Consider the following 15,867-nt stretch of genomic DNA (forward strand, 5'->3'; position numbering starts at 1 on the left):
TGCCACAAACCAACTGGGGTGCCTGAAGGAGGTCGTTTTCCTTGTCTTTCTTTATTTTTAAAGGATTTATTTTCCATTCTTCTTTGAAAGCTCATTTATCTACAAATGAGACAGTTTAGTTTCCTCTTTCACAAAAGCACAGAAAGGCCAACTGAGATTAATTTTGGGAGGAAAAGCCAATAGAGGAGACCCTTTAGAATGCACCTCCAAATAAAAATTAGGATCCAAACAACAAATTCCTGGTAAAAGACCCAACAGCTCAGAATAAACCAAGGACCATCAACCACCACTTCCTCACACTCCCTACAAGTGGTATCACAATAATCTTTAGACACAGGTACAAAAACCCACCAAACAAAAGCTCACAATCAAACACAAACAATATAGGGAATTCCCAACACAAAAAATCTAAAATGCCACAGCCTATCAATGAAATGGGAATTTTCATTTAACAGCCACTTCCCCTCATACTCCAGCACATACACTGGATTACAGTAATACCACCCACTTCACACATAGGTTCGTAGCTATATGTTAACCATTCATCCAAAGTTTTTCCCAAGGGACTTTAAGATGGAGCTTCCTTGTGTTGCAACAAAACTCACAAATAACAGACAATACAGAGCATACAAAAATGCCAGGACCTATCAAACAAATGGAAATCCAAAGGGGACAAAGGCCACTCCAAATGGCACCTCAGAGAGTGCTCTTACCCACAAAGACCCATGGCTTTGACCTGGGGATGCTCCCTGCCTTTTTCAGCAGTTGTGGGGTACCATTCCATTGGGGCACCGATGGGCCCACCCAGGGACACCAAATTCTGTTACTGAAAGTTCAACACTTGTCCCTGAGGCCACATCAGAACAACAAGGACAAGTGGTTTTAGAAGGAAAGAGGAGTTTTTTATTAATTTGCCAGCAAATGAGGAGACTGGCAGACTTCTCTCTCAAAGTACCAATGTCCTCTTTAGCCCACTTTTTAATGGGGTTGTTTGGGGGGTTTTTTTGTTCAGCTATTCTGAGTTCCTTGGAAATTCTGGCTATTAGTCCCCTGTGGTTGTAAATATTTTCTCCCATTCCACAGGTTGTCTGTTTACCCTGTTGATTATTTCTTGTGCTGCACAGAAGCTTTGCAGTTTAATTAAGTCCCATTTGTCTATTTTTGTTTTTGTTGCCTGTGCTTTTGAGGTCTTAGTCATGAATTTGTTGCCTACACCAATGTCCAGAATAGTTTTCCCTAGGTTTTTCTTCTAGTCTGTTTATAGCTTGAGGTCCTAATTCAAGTCTTTAACCCATCTTGAGTTGATTTTTGTACATGGTGAGAGATAGGGGTTCCAGTTTGATTCTTCTGCAAATGGCAATTCAATTTTCACAGCATCATGTGTTAAAAAGAGTGTCCTTTCCCCAGTGTATGTTCTTGTACACTTTGTCAAAGATCAGCTAACTGTATGTGGCTTTGTTTCTTTCTTCCCTACTTTAAAAAGGTAAATTCTAAACATATACATACTATATTCATCAAATAATCACTATACATAATTTCACTCAAATAAAAATGTGTTATTCAATGAAACCCAATTAGTTGTGTTTTGTTTGATTGATTGTCTGTTTTTGAGACAGGGTCTTGCTCTGCTGCCCAGGATAGAGTGTAATGTTATCGTCATAGCTCACTGCAACCTCAAACTTCTGGTCTCAAGCAATTCTCCTGCCTCAGCCTCCCCAGAAGCTGGGACTACAGGCGCGTGCCACAACGTCCGGCTAATTTTTCTATTTTTTGTGGAGACAGGGTCTCGCTCTTGCTCAGGCTGGTCTTGAACTCCTGGCCTTAAGCAATCCTCCCACCTTGGCCTCCCAAAGTGCTAGGATTACAGGCATTAGCCACCATGCCCAGCCCCAATTAGTTTTTATTTCAAATAGAAGGACAAGACAGCCTGCTTTCATAACTGCTAAAAATAAAAAGGGGAAGTGGGTAGTCAGTGTTTTATATGTGCTTATGAGAAAATTAATATTTCTATTATGTTCCTTGTCACAGCCCTGATGAGAATGACAGCTCTTAGAGCCATATGATTCTGAAAGATACTATAATCCTTTACCTGAGTAAAAGCTATTGTGAAGTGACACAAAAACGACAAAGGGAGGACTAATGCCAAGTAGTCTAGCAAATGTGGATTTGGGGAAAGCAGAGCCTTACAGACTCTCTTAAGAATATATACTTCAAAATATCTGTGAGGCATAAGTAAGTGCATGAATCTACTATTCCTGCTAATTTCTAAGGAAAAAATATTGTTCTATTTCATATATTAATCCATTACTAAGTTAATGAATGACTTTAGAAAAACTGAACTTTCGTAACAGGGTTACCTTGCCAGCATCACCTCCATGGGGGTAATGAGATCCTGGAGAATGTACAGGAGACCCAGTTGGAGATGCAGGAAGGATATTAATGATATCAGGGTCAAGATCATCTCCTGTGTCTAACAAATCAAAGATAACCATTCCATCTGGTCCATCTAAACCAGGAGAAAGAAAAGAAATTAAATATTCCATTTTCCATACCCTATGGTCATTTATCAAAAAAGGTTAAAATAAACGAATAAATTTAACAAAAATGGGTTAATTTAACCAACATTTACTGAGTGTCTACCATGTGCAAGTATTGTGTTAAAGGCCATATAAATAATCATGCATAAACAAGCATGTGGTAGTCTAAATAATGGCCCCCCCGCAAAGATGTCCACATCCTAATCACAGGAATCTATGAATATGTTACCATAAAGGACTTTGCAGATATGATCAAGCTAAGGATCCTGAGATGGGGAGATTATTCTGGATTATCCAGATGGTTCCAGTGTAATCACAGGGGTCCTAATAAGAGGGAGGCAGTAGGGTTAGTCAATGAAGGAAATGTGACAATACTATAATGCTGGCATTCAAGATGGAGGAAGCAGCCTGAGCCAAAGAATCCAGGTGGCCTCTAAAAGCTGGCAAAGGCAAAAAAACATTTTCCCTTAGAGCCTTCAGAAGGGTTTGTTAACCTTGTTAACACCTTGACTTTATCCCAGGGAGACTGATTTTCGACTTCTGACTTTCAGAACTGTAAGATAATAAATGTATGTTGTTTTAAGCCACTAAATGTGTAATCCTTTGTTACAGCAGCAATAGAAAACTCATACAAAGCAAACATGGTATGAATGAAATGCAAATCTGTTTAAAATGGGACTATAGTAGTTTCCCCTTTATCTACAGGTGATTCCCCCACCCCGTAGATACCTGAAACTGTGGGTAGTACCAAACTGCATAAATACTGTATTTTTTCCTAATCATAAATACCTATAATAAAGTTTAATTTATAAATTATGCAGAGTAACAGATTAAAAACAATAAAAAATAGACAATTATAACAATGTACTGTAATAAAAGTTATGTGGATGTGGTCTCTTTCTCTCTCTCATAATATCTTATTATTCTGAATCATGGGTAATTGAAACCATGGAAAGCAAAATTACAGACAAGGAAGGATTACTGTATTCACAATTAATACCCTATCCTTTATTTATTAAATAAAATACTCAAGTTGTATAACACACCAAAAGAAGAGAGAATAATATCAAGACTCGTAATTTTAGAGGTGTGACATTTTCTAAGGTAGCTCAGAGTAACAAGAGAATATCATTTATTTTTTCTTTTACGAAAGAGAAATCTGTAAGTTCACCCAGAAAAGTTATATCCCTACTCTGGCAGTTTATATAAATTATATTATTTTGGCGAGTCAAGATTTTTTTTAATTTAATTTATTTTATTTTTGGAGACAGGGTCTCACTCTGTCACCCAGGCTTAAGTGTGGTGGTACAATCATAGCTCAATGCAGCCTCAAACTCCTGGGCTCAAGGGATCCTTCTGCCTCAGCCTCCCAAGTAGCTGGGACTACAGGTATGCACCACCACACCCAGTTAATTTTTTCTTTTTTGTAAAGATAGAGTCTTGTTAAGCTATGTTGCCCAGGCTGGTCTCAAACTCCTGGCCTCAAGCAATCTTCCCGCCTTGGCCTCCCACAGTGCTGGGATTAAAAGCTTGAGCCACTGAGCCTGGCTGCAAATCAAGACATAGAGAGATTTAAAATGAGTTTATATACAGGTATCTCAAAAGAAAAGCATAAACCTGTACGAATGTTTTATGGTCAACTATTACCTTTTAAAATGAGTAAAGATTTGGCCTGGCACAGTGGCTCCTGCCTGTTGATCGAGATCCTATCTCAAATAAAAACAAAATAAAATAAAATAAAAAATAATTAAGATTTATGGGATAATTCATAGCAACCAGTTCTATTACCAATAAAGTAGAAGAATGGTTGTATTAGTTTCCAGTTGCTGCTTTAGCAAATTACCATAAACTGTTGGCTTAAAACAACATACATTTATTCTCTTACAGTGCTGGAGGCCAGAAGTCTGAGGTCAGTTTCATTGGGCTGAAGTTAAGGTGTTGGCAAGGCTCTACACCTTAAAGGCTCTAAGGGAATATCTGTTTCCTTGTCCTTTCCAGCATGGAGAACTGTATTCCTTGGCTCATGGCCCCCTCCTCCATCTTCAAAGTCAGCAGCATAGCATCTTCTTCTGACCTGGCTTTCCTCTGATTCCATCACATGGCCTTCTCTTCGTCCTTGTAAAGTCAAACCTCCCTCTGCCTCCCTCCTATAAGGATACATGTTATTGTATTTAGGGGCCATCAGCACAATCCAAAATAATCTCTTCATCTCAAGATCCTTAACTTAATCACATCTGTAAAGTCCACTTTTTGTAATATAAGGTAACATTCACAGGTTTCAGGCATAGGACATGAATATGTTTTGGGGGCCATTAATCAGCCTACCAAAATGGCCAATACTTGAAAACCTTTTAGGAACAATTCACCTACCGTTGTTGGGATTAAAAGCTAAATCCAAATTTTCAGTGGTATAAGTAGCTGAAGCTACTTGCACAGAAGCAGAAGTAGGGAACACAAGTATATGAGTACATGATGTATCCTGTGGGGTATTTAACTGAGATGTCTGCATGTTTAGAGTAGTGCTTCTTCCAAATACAGAACCAGTTGACACAGAATCTGAAGAGAGAATGAAAGGCATTTTCTTTTAACAAATGAAGAATAAAATTTATATAGTACTCAAAAACTTAAGTGCATGAAGAATTAAATCTGATATAAACTAAAGATAGCTAACCTGGCATAATAACAAAAGAGCCTTGAGGTTCCATTGCTACCAAGCAAGCACTCAAAATGCTGGGGGAGTCTGCAGCAGATATACCACACATTCTACACATGTCTTTGAGCCTTTTACTTAGAGACTGTAAATTTCGACGACTCAGCAAACAGCTCCAATCTGTGGATATCAATAGTTAAAAAAACAAACAAACAAAAAACCCATTCAGACTAACAGCATTGTTAATACCCCGTAGAACCAAAGTTAAGATATAAAAGATATAGTACACTTCCCCCCACCAGACAGAGTCTTGCTCTGTCACCTGGGCTAGAGTGCCATGGGATCAGCCGAGCTCACAGCAACCTCAAACTCCTGGGCTCAAGCAATCCTCCCACCTCAGCCTCCCAAGTAGCTGGGACTACAGGTGCGCACACCACGCCTGGCTAAGTTTTTCTGCTTTTAGGAGAGATGGGGTCTTGCTCTTGTTCAGGCTGGTCTCGAACTCCTGACCTCAAGCAATCTTCCTGCCTCAGCATCCCAGAGTGCTAGGATTACAGGTGTGAGTCACCATACCTGGCTAGATTTTTAAATTAATATATTCCTCAAATAGATATCATTATCAAGGCAAAATTTTACTACTGACACTACTCAACATCCTTTATCCCCCTAACTTCAGTGTACACCACATTCAAATTAGTATCTGCTGAACAGAGGATGAGCTGAATAAAATGAAAGTGGAAAAAATGGCAGACAACAAAGAAGAACAGTGGTAGTTAAAACTGACATTAAAATTAAAAAATAGTAAAATGTCCTTTTAAATTTTGAATTAAGCCATTTGTGGCCTAGACATATGTGGTTTCCCTTTAAAAACAAGACAAAATAAAAGTTTTACTGATAACCTTTGCATTTATACCTAGATGTGGCCTGAACAGCATATGAATTAAGATAAAACAGAAATATAAATGCTAAATAATAAATGCACAATTTTACCTTTCAATTCTCCATGACCAATCCTTCCTAGACGACCAATTACAACTCTCCATGGTAATGAACTCATTTGTACAAGTCCTAAGCACCACTCCCAAAGTTTCTGTAGACCAAATCTTCTAGCAGAACCTTTTTTCCGACGAGCCCTATTGTATGGAATAAAGAGATAGTCATAAATATTTCTAAAATTTGTATGACATTTCAAAAGAGTTCAAAATGTGAAAAACTGATCCCTTAACTTTAATGCTTCACACATTCACACAAGTCCTAAGCAAGAATATATATAAAATCATAGGTCTGGTATGCAAGTTTATGTCTTCTCAATACACATTACAATATATACTTTAAAAAATTTAAAGTGTCCATAAACCACCTCAATTCATTAGAAAACACTGTACACTAGCGAACATTTTTTTAAAGAGCTAATATTTTAAGCTTCATAGGCCAACAAGATTCTGTTATAATAATTCAACTCTGCTGCTGCAGCACGAAAGCAGCTATAGAGGATACCTAACAAACAGGAGGGACCAGATTTGGCCCATGCGTTGTAGTAGGCCAATCCCTGCTCTATACTGTAAATTGAAGAATGCCCAACAATATACCACACTTCTCAGACCAAACAACACTGTTGTATGTTTTCTGCATACATGTTCTATATTAGGCAAGTATGTAACATGAGCGCTCTGTGGCTGAGCAACAGTAGCTACCAGGTATGGAGTACTTACTATGTACCAAAGGATTGTGCCCAATCAATTTACATGTAATAACTCATTTCATACTAACAATCCTATGAGGTAAATAAAATTATCCTCCAGATTTCACAGATAAGTAAGCTATAGCTCAGTTGGCTAATGTAATTTTCCCTAGATCACATGGGCAGGGCTGAGATTTGAACCCAGGTCTCTCTGACTCCATCACTGTACCTCTTAACCAATTAACTCACTTCTACTTTATCAAGATAGTTAAATGACAATACTATTTTTTTCTACTCTCTTCCTCATCCTTTACAGATAAGGATACTCTTTTTCAAAAGCTCACTCAGTATAAATATCATACAGAAAAATCAAAATTGTTTCAAGGGAGTAGAGTAGGAAGCACTATTCTAAGATTTATAATATAGTCAATAAATCTTTACAACCAATAATATAAAATTAATGTTTCTATATAGTTTCCCCAGCACCACTAAGACCTAATAATCATTAAATATTTCTGCATATAACCTATTTCTAAACTTAAGTAATAGAACCTTTATATTATAATGAAGAAACTAAAGGACAGAACCCAAATCTTAAAACTGAATAACACTGCATGGATTTGCTTTTCAGGTTCTTTTGAGTAGTGTTCACTAGCCTTGAAACATGTTATTAGTAAGGATTGTTAAATAAAACTCAATATGAGGCTTACCTGTCATGACCTATCCACTCCATCCTTCATAAATAACTGTCTATGATATAACTGCCAAAGAGAATTCTAAGAAGACCATCATTTTCAGAAGCTACCTTAACATTTAAACAGTAAAAATTTCAGTCAACAGTTTTAGTAAAGTAAGTTAACTCATTCAGTTAAGTAGGTGCTATATCTTACACGGTACAGGAGAAAAGTTTAAACGTTCCATAGAAGCTTTACTAGATTGTTTTTTAATTGTAGACGGGCCTTCTAGTTCCATGTTTCAAAAATTTTCAGAATTTTCATCTAAAATCACTGCTTCAACCTTTATAACATAGGACTTAGAGATCTTAATGTTTTTTGGCCGTGTAACAGAGATTAATCAAAATTATTTTTAATTATCCTAATTGTACAATGTACCTATTCACTACAGAAGATACCCACAATCCCAAGTCTTAATATTTTAATGTATATAACCTTCCAAATGGTTTTCTATTCATTAAAAATTAAAATGTGTACAAATATATGAATTTTTAAAGATGAGATAATACATTTAAGGAAAATAAGTACCTATTTGGAACATCGATGTTAATGATACAAGTTTCTAAAAGTTCTCCATATAGATCTGTACAAGATGCAAGAATCCACCTTTGATCATGTGATAAACAGTAGCCCACAAAAAGAACATTATATTTCTGTCCAGCTTCTCCAAACGTTTCTCCTAGCTCTGTCTGTTTGTCCTTCACTGGAGCCAGAATAAAAGGAGGCGTATAAAGTCGAATACACTCTGGTCTCTGTAAAATAGAAAAATTAAGGTATTATACAATTTTAGAAAAATGTTTTACAGAAAATGTGGTATATTATCTACCCAATTATGGAAAATGAGAGCTAAAGAAAGAACTGCACTTAGTTTTGCATAAAAATCATAAAATGTACAGTCATTCAATAAACTTTGGTCATGAAAAACATACTTACATCAGGACTCCTAAGAGCAGTTTCCATGGCTAAACCTGGACCAAAGCCAGTCAATGTTTTCACGTTGGTTGATGTTGGTAGTGGTCTCCGACACTGGGTAAAGGCCGAAAAAGCCAGGGATTTTAAATGCTGGGTATAGATTTGTCTATCTTCGTGCTTCACAGGTTGCAACAAGTACTGACAAGGAATAATCTAAGAAGTACAGGCAAATATTACAAATGTTAACTTTCTAACACAGAATAAAAGCAACTGTGGGTCTAAAACTCTAAAAACTCCTTATTGGAAAAATTAAAACCTAATTTAAATAATAATTTAAAGAACTATGTTTTTTTATCTATTACATAACTTTTTTTTTTTTTTTTTTTTTGAGACAGAGTCTCGCTTTGTTGCCCGGGCTAGAGTGAGTGCCGTGGCATCAGCCTAGCTCACAGCAACCTCAAACTCCTGGGCTTAAGCGATCCTACTGCCTCAGCCTCCCGAGTAGCTGGGACTACAGGCATGCGCCACCATGCCCGGCTAATTTTTTCTATATATATTTTAGTTGGCCATATAATTTCTTTCTATTTTTAGTAAAGACGGGGTCTCACTCTTGCTCAGGCTGGTCTTGAACTCCTGACCTTGAGCGATCCACCCGCCTCGGCCTCCCAGAGTGCTAGGATTACAGGCGTGAGCCACCGCGCTCGGCCTTATTACATAACTTTTTAATAGTCAATTTTAACAATGGCTCATGAAACTAAAGGACTATCTAAAAATCTTTAAAATTTTCTAAACAGCAATTATACTGCCATTAACTAGTCCTGTGATAGTCTATAAAATAAAGAATTCAAAATATCTTCAAACAATTTAATATGGTTAATTTCTTTCTCCTTTTATTTGCAACCTGTCTTATTTAGGTCCATGCTGTATTTTTCTATTCAGGCATATCAATTTAAAAGCTGGCTTATGAAAGTAACACAGGAGAAATGTTTAATGTATTTAATGCAATATTTTTATTCCTCATTATTTCTGGGGTATGACTAACATTTACCTTTAATAGGCTCTCTTAATATTTCTATTAGAATATCACTTAAAGTAAAATCAATATAATATAACCTGGCTTTTAGAAAACCAATCTGAATACAGAAAAATATTATTTGAAACTTCTGACACATCAAACTGTTATATATATATTTAACTCATAACATTTATCACTCTTACCTGTACAGAAACAGTACTCTTGATATGAGGAGGAAGAGTCTGGACCATTTCTAGAAAGCATCGAAGTAGCCCCAAAGTCCACACATTAGAAGAGTTAGTGCTCTCATCTTTATTTTCATATGTAAAAGGATCAATTATATAAACAACAATTGCAGGTGGATAGGTGATTGCATGTGAATCACCATCTGTGGGGATTCCCACTTTATCCCGATCCATCGTGCTAAAATGTGAGGTAGAAATAAGAAAAAAGTTGCACTGTATTGCTTGGGGTAGCATCAAAGCAGGTTCTTGAAACCCCTTTCCCCCTTTTTTGGTGGGAGGTGTCAGAGAGTCTCTCTGAAAATAGAGGACATTTCCTTCTCCCAAAGTGAACCATAAACATTGTACATATAATTCACAGTGTACAAAGATCCTTGCATTAAGAGATCTTGCCTTAAAAAAACAAAATTCTTAAAACCATAGAGTATCAGAAACAAAAGACTGCTTAGCGCTTAAGGATAAAACTGAGACAAAGACAGTTCTCTTGTTTGAGACCTATCCCAACAGCTGCCCAAAATCACAAAACTGGCTAGAAGCAGAGCTAGACTAGAAAGAAATGAAGTTTCCAGACCAGTTAATAGAACATTCTAGACTATACACATTTATTTCATACTTCATAATTTTAATGGTGAATAAGATTCATTCTTTGATGAATGATTTGATTTTTTATTTTTTTAGACTAGTCAAGTGCAGTAGTGAAGAGGGGGGAAAGTAGTAGAATAAGGAGTTCAATATGTAACTGACTATGAACAATCAAGTGAGATAACTCATTACCTTTGGACCACCTGATTTTTTTTTTTTAAGTTCAAATCTATTTTGATGTTCAAGAGGGGTGGATCAATCTGGGTAATAGTTTGTTTTTAGCCACATATATGGGTATAACTTTGGGTACAACTGCATCCTGGGTAGCTGACAGATAATAACTAAGCTCAGGCTAGCCTAACCTATAAATCAAAAGGGAAGCTCATTTAACACCTTCACCATAAAAGGAATGAGAGCTGTTATCATCATTGTTGTCATCATAAATAACTTGGAATCACTGTATAAAGCACTTAATGTACATTATTATCATATTATTCCCATTTTACAGATAAGGAAACATGCTCAGAAAGTTAGAATGTTCCCAAAGTCACAAAGCTGGTAAATGGCAGAGCTGAGATTCAAACCTTGGTAAGACTCCAAGGCCTCTGAATATGTTGGCTCAGTAGTGACTTCTCAGTCACTGGAGTAATTTGCACAGGTCAACTACTTGACAGTTATGTCACAGAACAGACTCAAATATCATATGGATATTGGGACTAAATGGTCTTCATGGTCTTAAATTCCCATCCTGAGATTCTAAGATTCTATGATAAAGATTTTATGAACAGTCTTCATTATACTTTTATACAAAGTAACATTATAAAAACCAAAATTTTAAGAATAAGATAAAAATGCTTTATGTTCATTCATAATGGCTGTCTTATTTAGGGAAAAAAGCATCATAATTTTTACGTTTCTGCAAAGATCAATATTTTTAAAGGTACCTTTCAGACACATCAGAATGTGGCTGAGTGGGAAGCGAAGACTCTCCAGAAATCCCAGCTGTCTGTAGAGCTGATGACTGTTGTCCTCCTAGCTGACCATTCTGAACTGTACTTGCTTGTGTGGACATGGATGCTGCAGCATTACTGCCAAAGGGTGGAAATGAAGGTAGTTTATTTGATGATACTCCACTATTCAAGTTGGAAGCAGATGAAGATGAAGCTGAAGCTGTGGTCAAAGTTGAATTAGCTGTGGCAACTGAAGTAGATATGGCAACACCTGAAGTCACTGTCATAGTGCTGCTCACTGCAGGTGCTAAGGTGGCAGATGGAGTATTAGCATTTCCAGTATTTGTCATCTGAGGTGGAGTAATCAAAGACTGACTCGTAGGGGCAACTAAATTTGGCTGGGAAAGTAGAGAGCTGTCCAATGGCTGGGAAGCAAGATAAGGACCTGAAAAATAAAAACAGGTAGGATATTTAATTATTTCACTGATTGGTTCTTTTTTATTCTATCATATAAATAAAATAATCTAGTTGATGCTTTCTTGGTAATTATCATCACTCAACTGCTTACTAACAATGTAACATATACTAGCTTTCTATTTTCCCCTAGAAACTGAAGAAACAAATTTAAAATGTAATTGAAAAAGCCAGAATTTTCATTCAAAATTAAAGAAATGACTACTATGAAAGTGTGATAAAATTCTATTTCCTAGGCACAACTGATTAAATGTAAAAATAGCATTTGGCCAAATTTTCATCACACCATTCAAGGGCTGCCTAGGCAGGGCGAGGTGGCTCATATCTGTAATCCTAGCACTCTGGGAGGCCGAGGCAAGAGGATCACTTGAGCTCAGAAGTTCAAGACTAGCCTGAGCAAAAGCGAGAGCCTGCCTCTACTAAAAATACAAAAATTAGCCAGGCGTGATAGCACACGCCTGTAGTCCCAGCCACATGGGAGGCTAAGGCAAGAGGATCGCTTGATCTAAGGTATTTGAGTTTGCAGTGAGCTATCATGACGCCACTACACTTTACCCAGGGTGACAGAGCGAGACTCTGTCTCAAAAAAAAAGGGGGGAGAGGGCTGCTTAAATCAAAAGTTGAATAAATATTGACTATATCAAGAGCTAACTAAAATATAAAGTGGTAGAATGTTATCATGGGATTCAAATTATAGGAATATGTAATGAGATTCAATATTTTTGGTTCTGCATCTCTTTGGATTAAGTCTAAAGGAAATCCATTGATATTTAATTCAAGAGTATTACATGAAAGTCTTAAATAGCTGTCATTTTCTTAGCTACAACAAAGAATTATTTCTTGGTATTACACTGAGGTTAACTATAAATTATTTTGTCTCTCAACTATTAACAAATCAAGAATCTTAATGCTAATAAAAGTTAAAACATCAGACCCTAAAGAAGCAACAGAAAATGGTTTATAGCCCACAATTTCCTCCTACCTGATGGGATCCCTTACACCAGGCATCAACAAACTTTTTCTTTAAAGGATCAGATAGTAAATATTTTTGGCTTTGCAGCCACATGGCCTCAGTCACAGCTACTCAGCTCTGTCTTTATAGCACAAAAGCAGCCAGAGATAATATGTAAATAAATGAGGATGGCTGTGTTCCAATAAAATTTTATTTACAAAAACAGCTGGTGGACCAGGCCATACTTTGCTAACACAATAAACATAAATTCAATACCTAGGTCGTATCTGCAGACTTGTGCATAAAGCTTGAGTTTAGAAAATGCTTCATTGTTACCATCAGCTGCCTGAGAAAACCATTCCGCTACCAACTTTTCTGACAGTTTCTTTGATGCAGTAGATCCAACTCTCATGATCCCATCCGTTAAGAGTCGACAAATAGGTCTATGTTGACCTAATCGACAAGACTACAAATATACACACAGAAAGCAGAATTAGTAAATTTACTATAGTATTTAGGTACACATGCTAAAAGAAAGCATTTAAGCTATTTAAAATAAGCTTAATTATTTGTAATTTGTAATTAATCATTTGAGATAAAAATACAAGGGTGAAAAAGAGCCACAGATCTTTTTCACTTTTAAATTAGAAATTCATTAAATTTCTTTCAAAATTAAAACATCTCTAATGAAAAACATCTAAATAATAACAATAACGCTGGAACCATTTGGTCTGAATAATGAAAGCTTACAGAATGCAAAATTAAGTGAGCAGAAAAATACAGTAATTTTAGGTACACATCTACCCCAATTTACACATTATAAATACATATATTCCTAAGTCAAAGCAAAATAAAAATTAGAATATAAATACACTATATATTTCCCAGCTCTCCCTCCAGTTCTGTGGGCCACTGATTTTTGTTAGAAGCAGCCCAGTGTCAAATAAATTTACATTAGATTAAGAAAATGTAGAAGACTTTTTACTGCGAGAATTTCAAAGTCTTTACCTAATATGCACTGTGAGTTTCTAAAGGGTAATACAATACCCAACATTTCTCCAAACCTATTTAACCTATGGAACTTTTTTTCTGGGAGTATTTTCAAATGTTCCAGTAACGCCCATTGGGAAATGTTTATTTATAAAAAACACACTACACATACCTTGTGATTATGTGGAAAATTTACAAGGGAGCTAAACCAGCCAGACTAACAATTCAGATTGTAAAAAAAAATTAAAATGTAGGTCAGGTGTGGTGGCTCACACCTGTAATCCCAGCACTTTGGAAGGAGAAGGTGGGAGGATAGCTTGAGCCCAGGAGTTCAAGGTTGCAGTGAGCACTCACTGCACTCAAGCCCAGGCATTAGAGCAAGACCCTGTCCCCATCCCCAAAAAAAGATGAAAAAAAGAAGAAAAATTCAAAGACTGAATTTCCAAGCATTTGCGGGGAAAAGTAGGTATAATGAAGTAAGACTTTATGTCCCATAGCATTTATAACTTGAAATCATTTCACCTAGTGATTACTACAACATGAAAATTATAAACTAAAAGAACAGTCAGGCATCTCAGAGAGGAAATGGATCTTAAAGATATATAGCATAATTTCACATGTCAGCAAAGTAAGGCCTAGTGTTATTACCTGAGATCCCAGAGAATCAAGACTAGAATTTTTATAATGTAATTTCTTCCCTATTTAACAATGCTTCTCCTTCCTCTTAGAAAAACTTACTTTAAATGAAACAGATATGCCCTCAATGTTTTATCCCCCAGTATGGCAACATCCACTGTGACTCAAGGCACACACATCTAACAGAAAGACCAGGTCAAACTCACAAAGACTGTAACTGGCTAAACATCTATTCTGACATCATCATCACTCTGTCCCAATCAACTGAACTGCCCAGTATAATTTATACATAAACATACAAATCATAAGGTAGTTTTAAAAATGCCACTTCTTTTTAAAATACCTACCTCATATATTGCAGTAAGATCTCTAAAAAAGCTTTTGGCTCCATTTAACAAGGCTTCGTTCTCTGGACATAGTACAACATAGGCTATATCTCTTTGAGATCCATAGGGTTCCAGCATAAGTCTCTCCCAATAAGGAAGAGCAAATGGAGAAAGCACCAGAAAATCATAATCATAACCCAACAAAAACGTGGGGATTGGCAGTGGTTCTGGGGATTCATCAGTTCCTAAATAAGAAAGATGTATTTTAAGAAAACACTTAAAAGCAACAGATCTTTTTATTTAAATGTCAAAAGTTAATGAAGTCATTATTAGTAAAATTATTTGATTAAAGACAAAAATACTTAAAGCCAGTGATTGAGATATTTCAGGAGAGGCGAGGGGGAAAAAAAAAAAATGAGATATTTCAACAGTTGGGAATTCATAAACAGGCTTTATAAAACATATTTGACTACCTTAATTTAATTGTGAAAAAATGTGGATGGAAAAAACCTTAGAAGCATGATAAAAAAAACATAAGAGTTTTATAATTTAAAAAAATTTTTTTAGAGATGGGGGGGTCTCGTGATGTTGCTCAGGCTGGACTTGAACTCCTGGCCTCAAGTGATACTCCCCACTCAGTCTCTGGATTAGCTGGGACCACAGGTGCATGTCATTGCACCCAGCTGGAGAGAGTTTTACTTTATTCTGAATAAATTTGGGCTAAGGAAAGTCTTTCTAATACTAACATAAAATCTATCCATTTAAAAGCTGATTAATCTTGCCAGGGGCCAATGGTTCATGCCTGTAATCCCAGGAGTTTGGGAGGTCAAGGTGGCAGGACTGCTTGAGGCCAATCTGGGCTACAGAGCAAGACCCTGCCTCTACAAAAAAATAAAATTAGCCAGGCATGGTGGCACACAGCTGTAGTCCCAGCTACTCAGAAGGCTAAGGGAGGAGGATCATTTGAGCTCAGGACTTTGAGGCTGCCGTGAGCTGTGATCACACCACTGCACTCCAGCCAGGGTGTCAGGGTAAGACCTCGTATCTTAAAAAAAAAAAAAAAGATTAATCTGACTATATAAATTTAACTTTTTGCCATGAGTAAACACACTATAAACAAAGCCAAATGATTAAAAACAAACTGGAAAAGATACTTGCAATGCATAAAAGGTTAATTTCCTTATCA

At 36.5% G+C, this 15,867-nt stretch overlaps 1 protein-coding gene across 1 annotated transcript in view; it reads right to left on the reverse strand.

Moving 5' to 3' along the window:
• The window catches only part of MED13 (mediator complex subunit 13), a 101,051-nt gene that overhangs the window by 13,664 nt on the left and 71,520 nt on the right, over positions 1-15,867 (reverse strand). The window contains exons 18-27 of the mRNA XM_069482327.1: positions 14,703-14,926; positions 13,006-13,195; positions 11,298-11,748; positions 9,733-9,952; positions 8,536-8,727; positions 8,131-8,354; positions 6,178-6,320; positions 5,209-5,367; positions 4,908-5,093; positions 2,358-2,506 (exon numbers count right to left, since the gene is read on the reverse strand). Of these exons, the coding sequence (XP_069338428.1) occupies positions 2,358-2,506; positions 4,908-5,093; positions 5,209-5,367; positions 6,178-6,320; positions 8,131-8,354; positions 8,536-8,727; positions 9,733-9,952; positions 11,298-11,748; positions 13,006-13,195; positions 14,703-14,926 (2,138 nt within the window). The remainder of the gene's footprint in view (positions 1-2,357; positions 2,507-4,907; positions 5,094-5,208; positions 5,368-6,177; positions 6,321-8,130; positions 8,355-8,535; positions 8,728-9,732; positions 9,953-11,297; positions 11,749-13,005; positions 13,196-14,702; positions 14,927-15,867) is intronic.

Source organism: Eulemur rufifrons, chromosome 9 (genome assembly GCF_041146395.1).
Source record: "Eulemur rufifrons isolate Redbay chromosome 9, OSU_ERuf_1, whole genome shotgun sequence".
Taxonomy (NCBI): domain Eukaryota; kingdom Metazoa; phylum Chordata; class Mammalia; order Primates; family Lemuridae; genus Eulemur; species Eulemur rufifrons.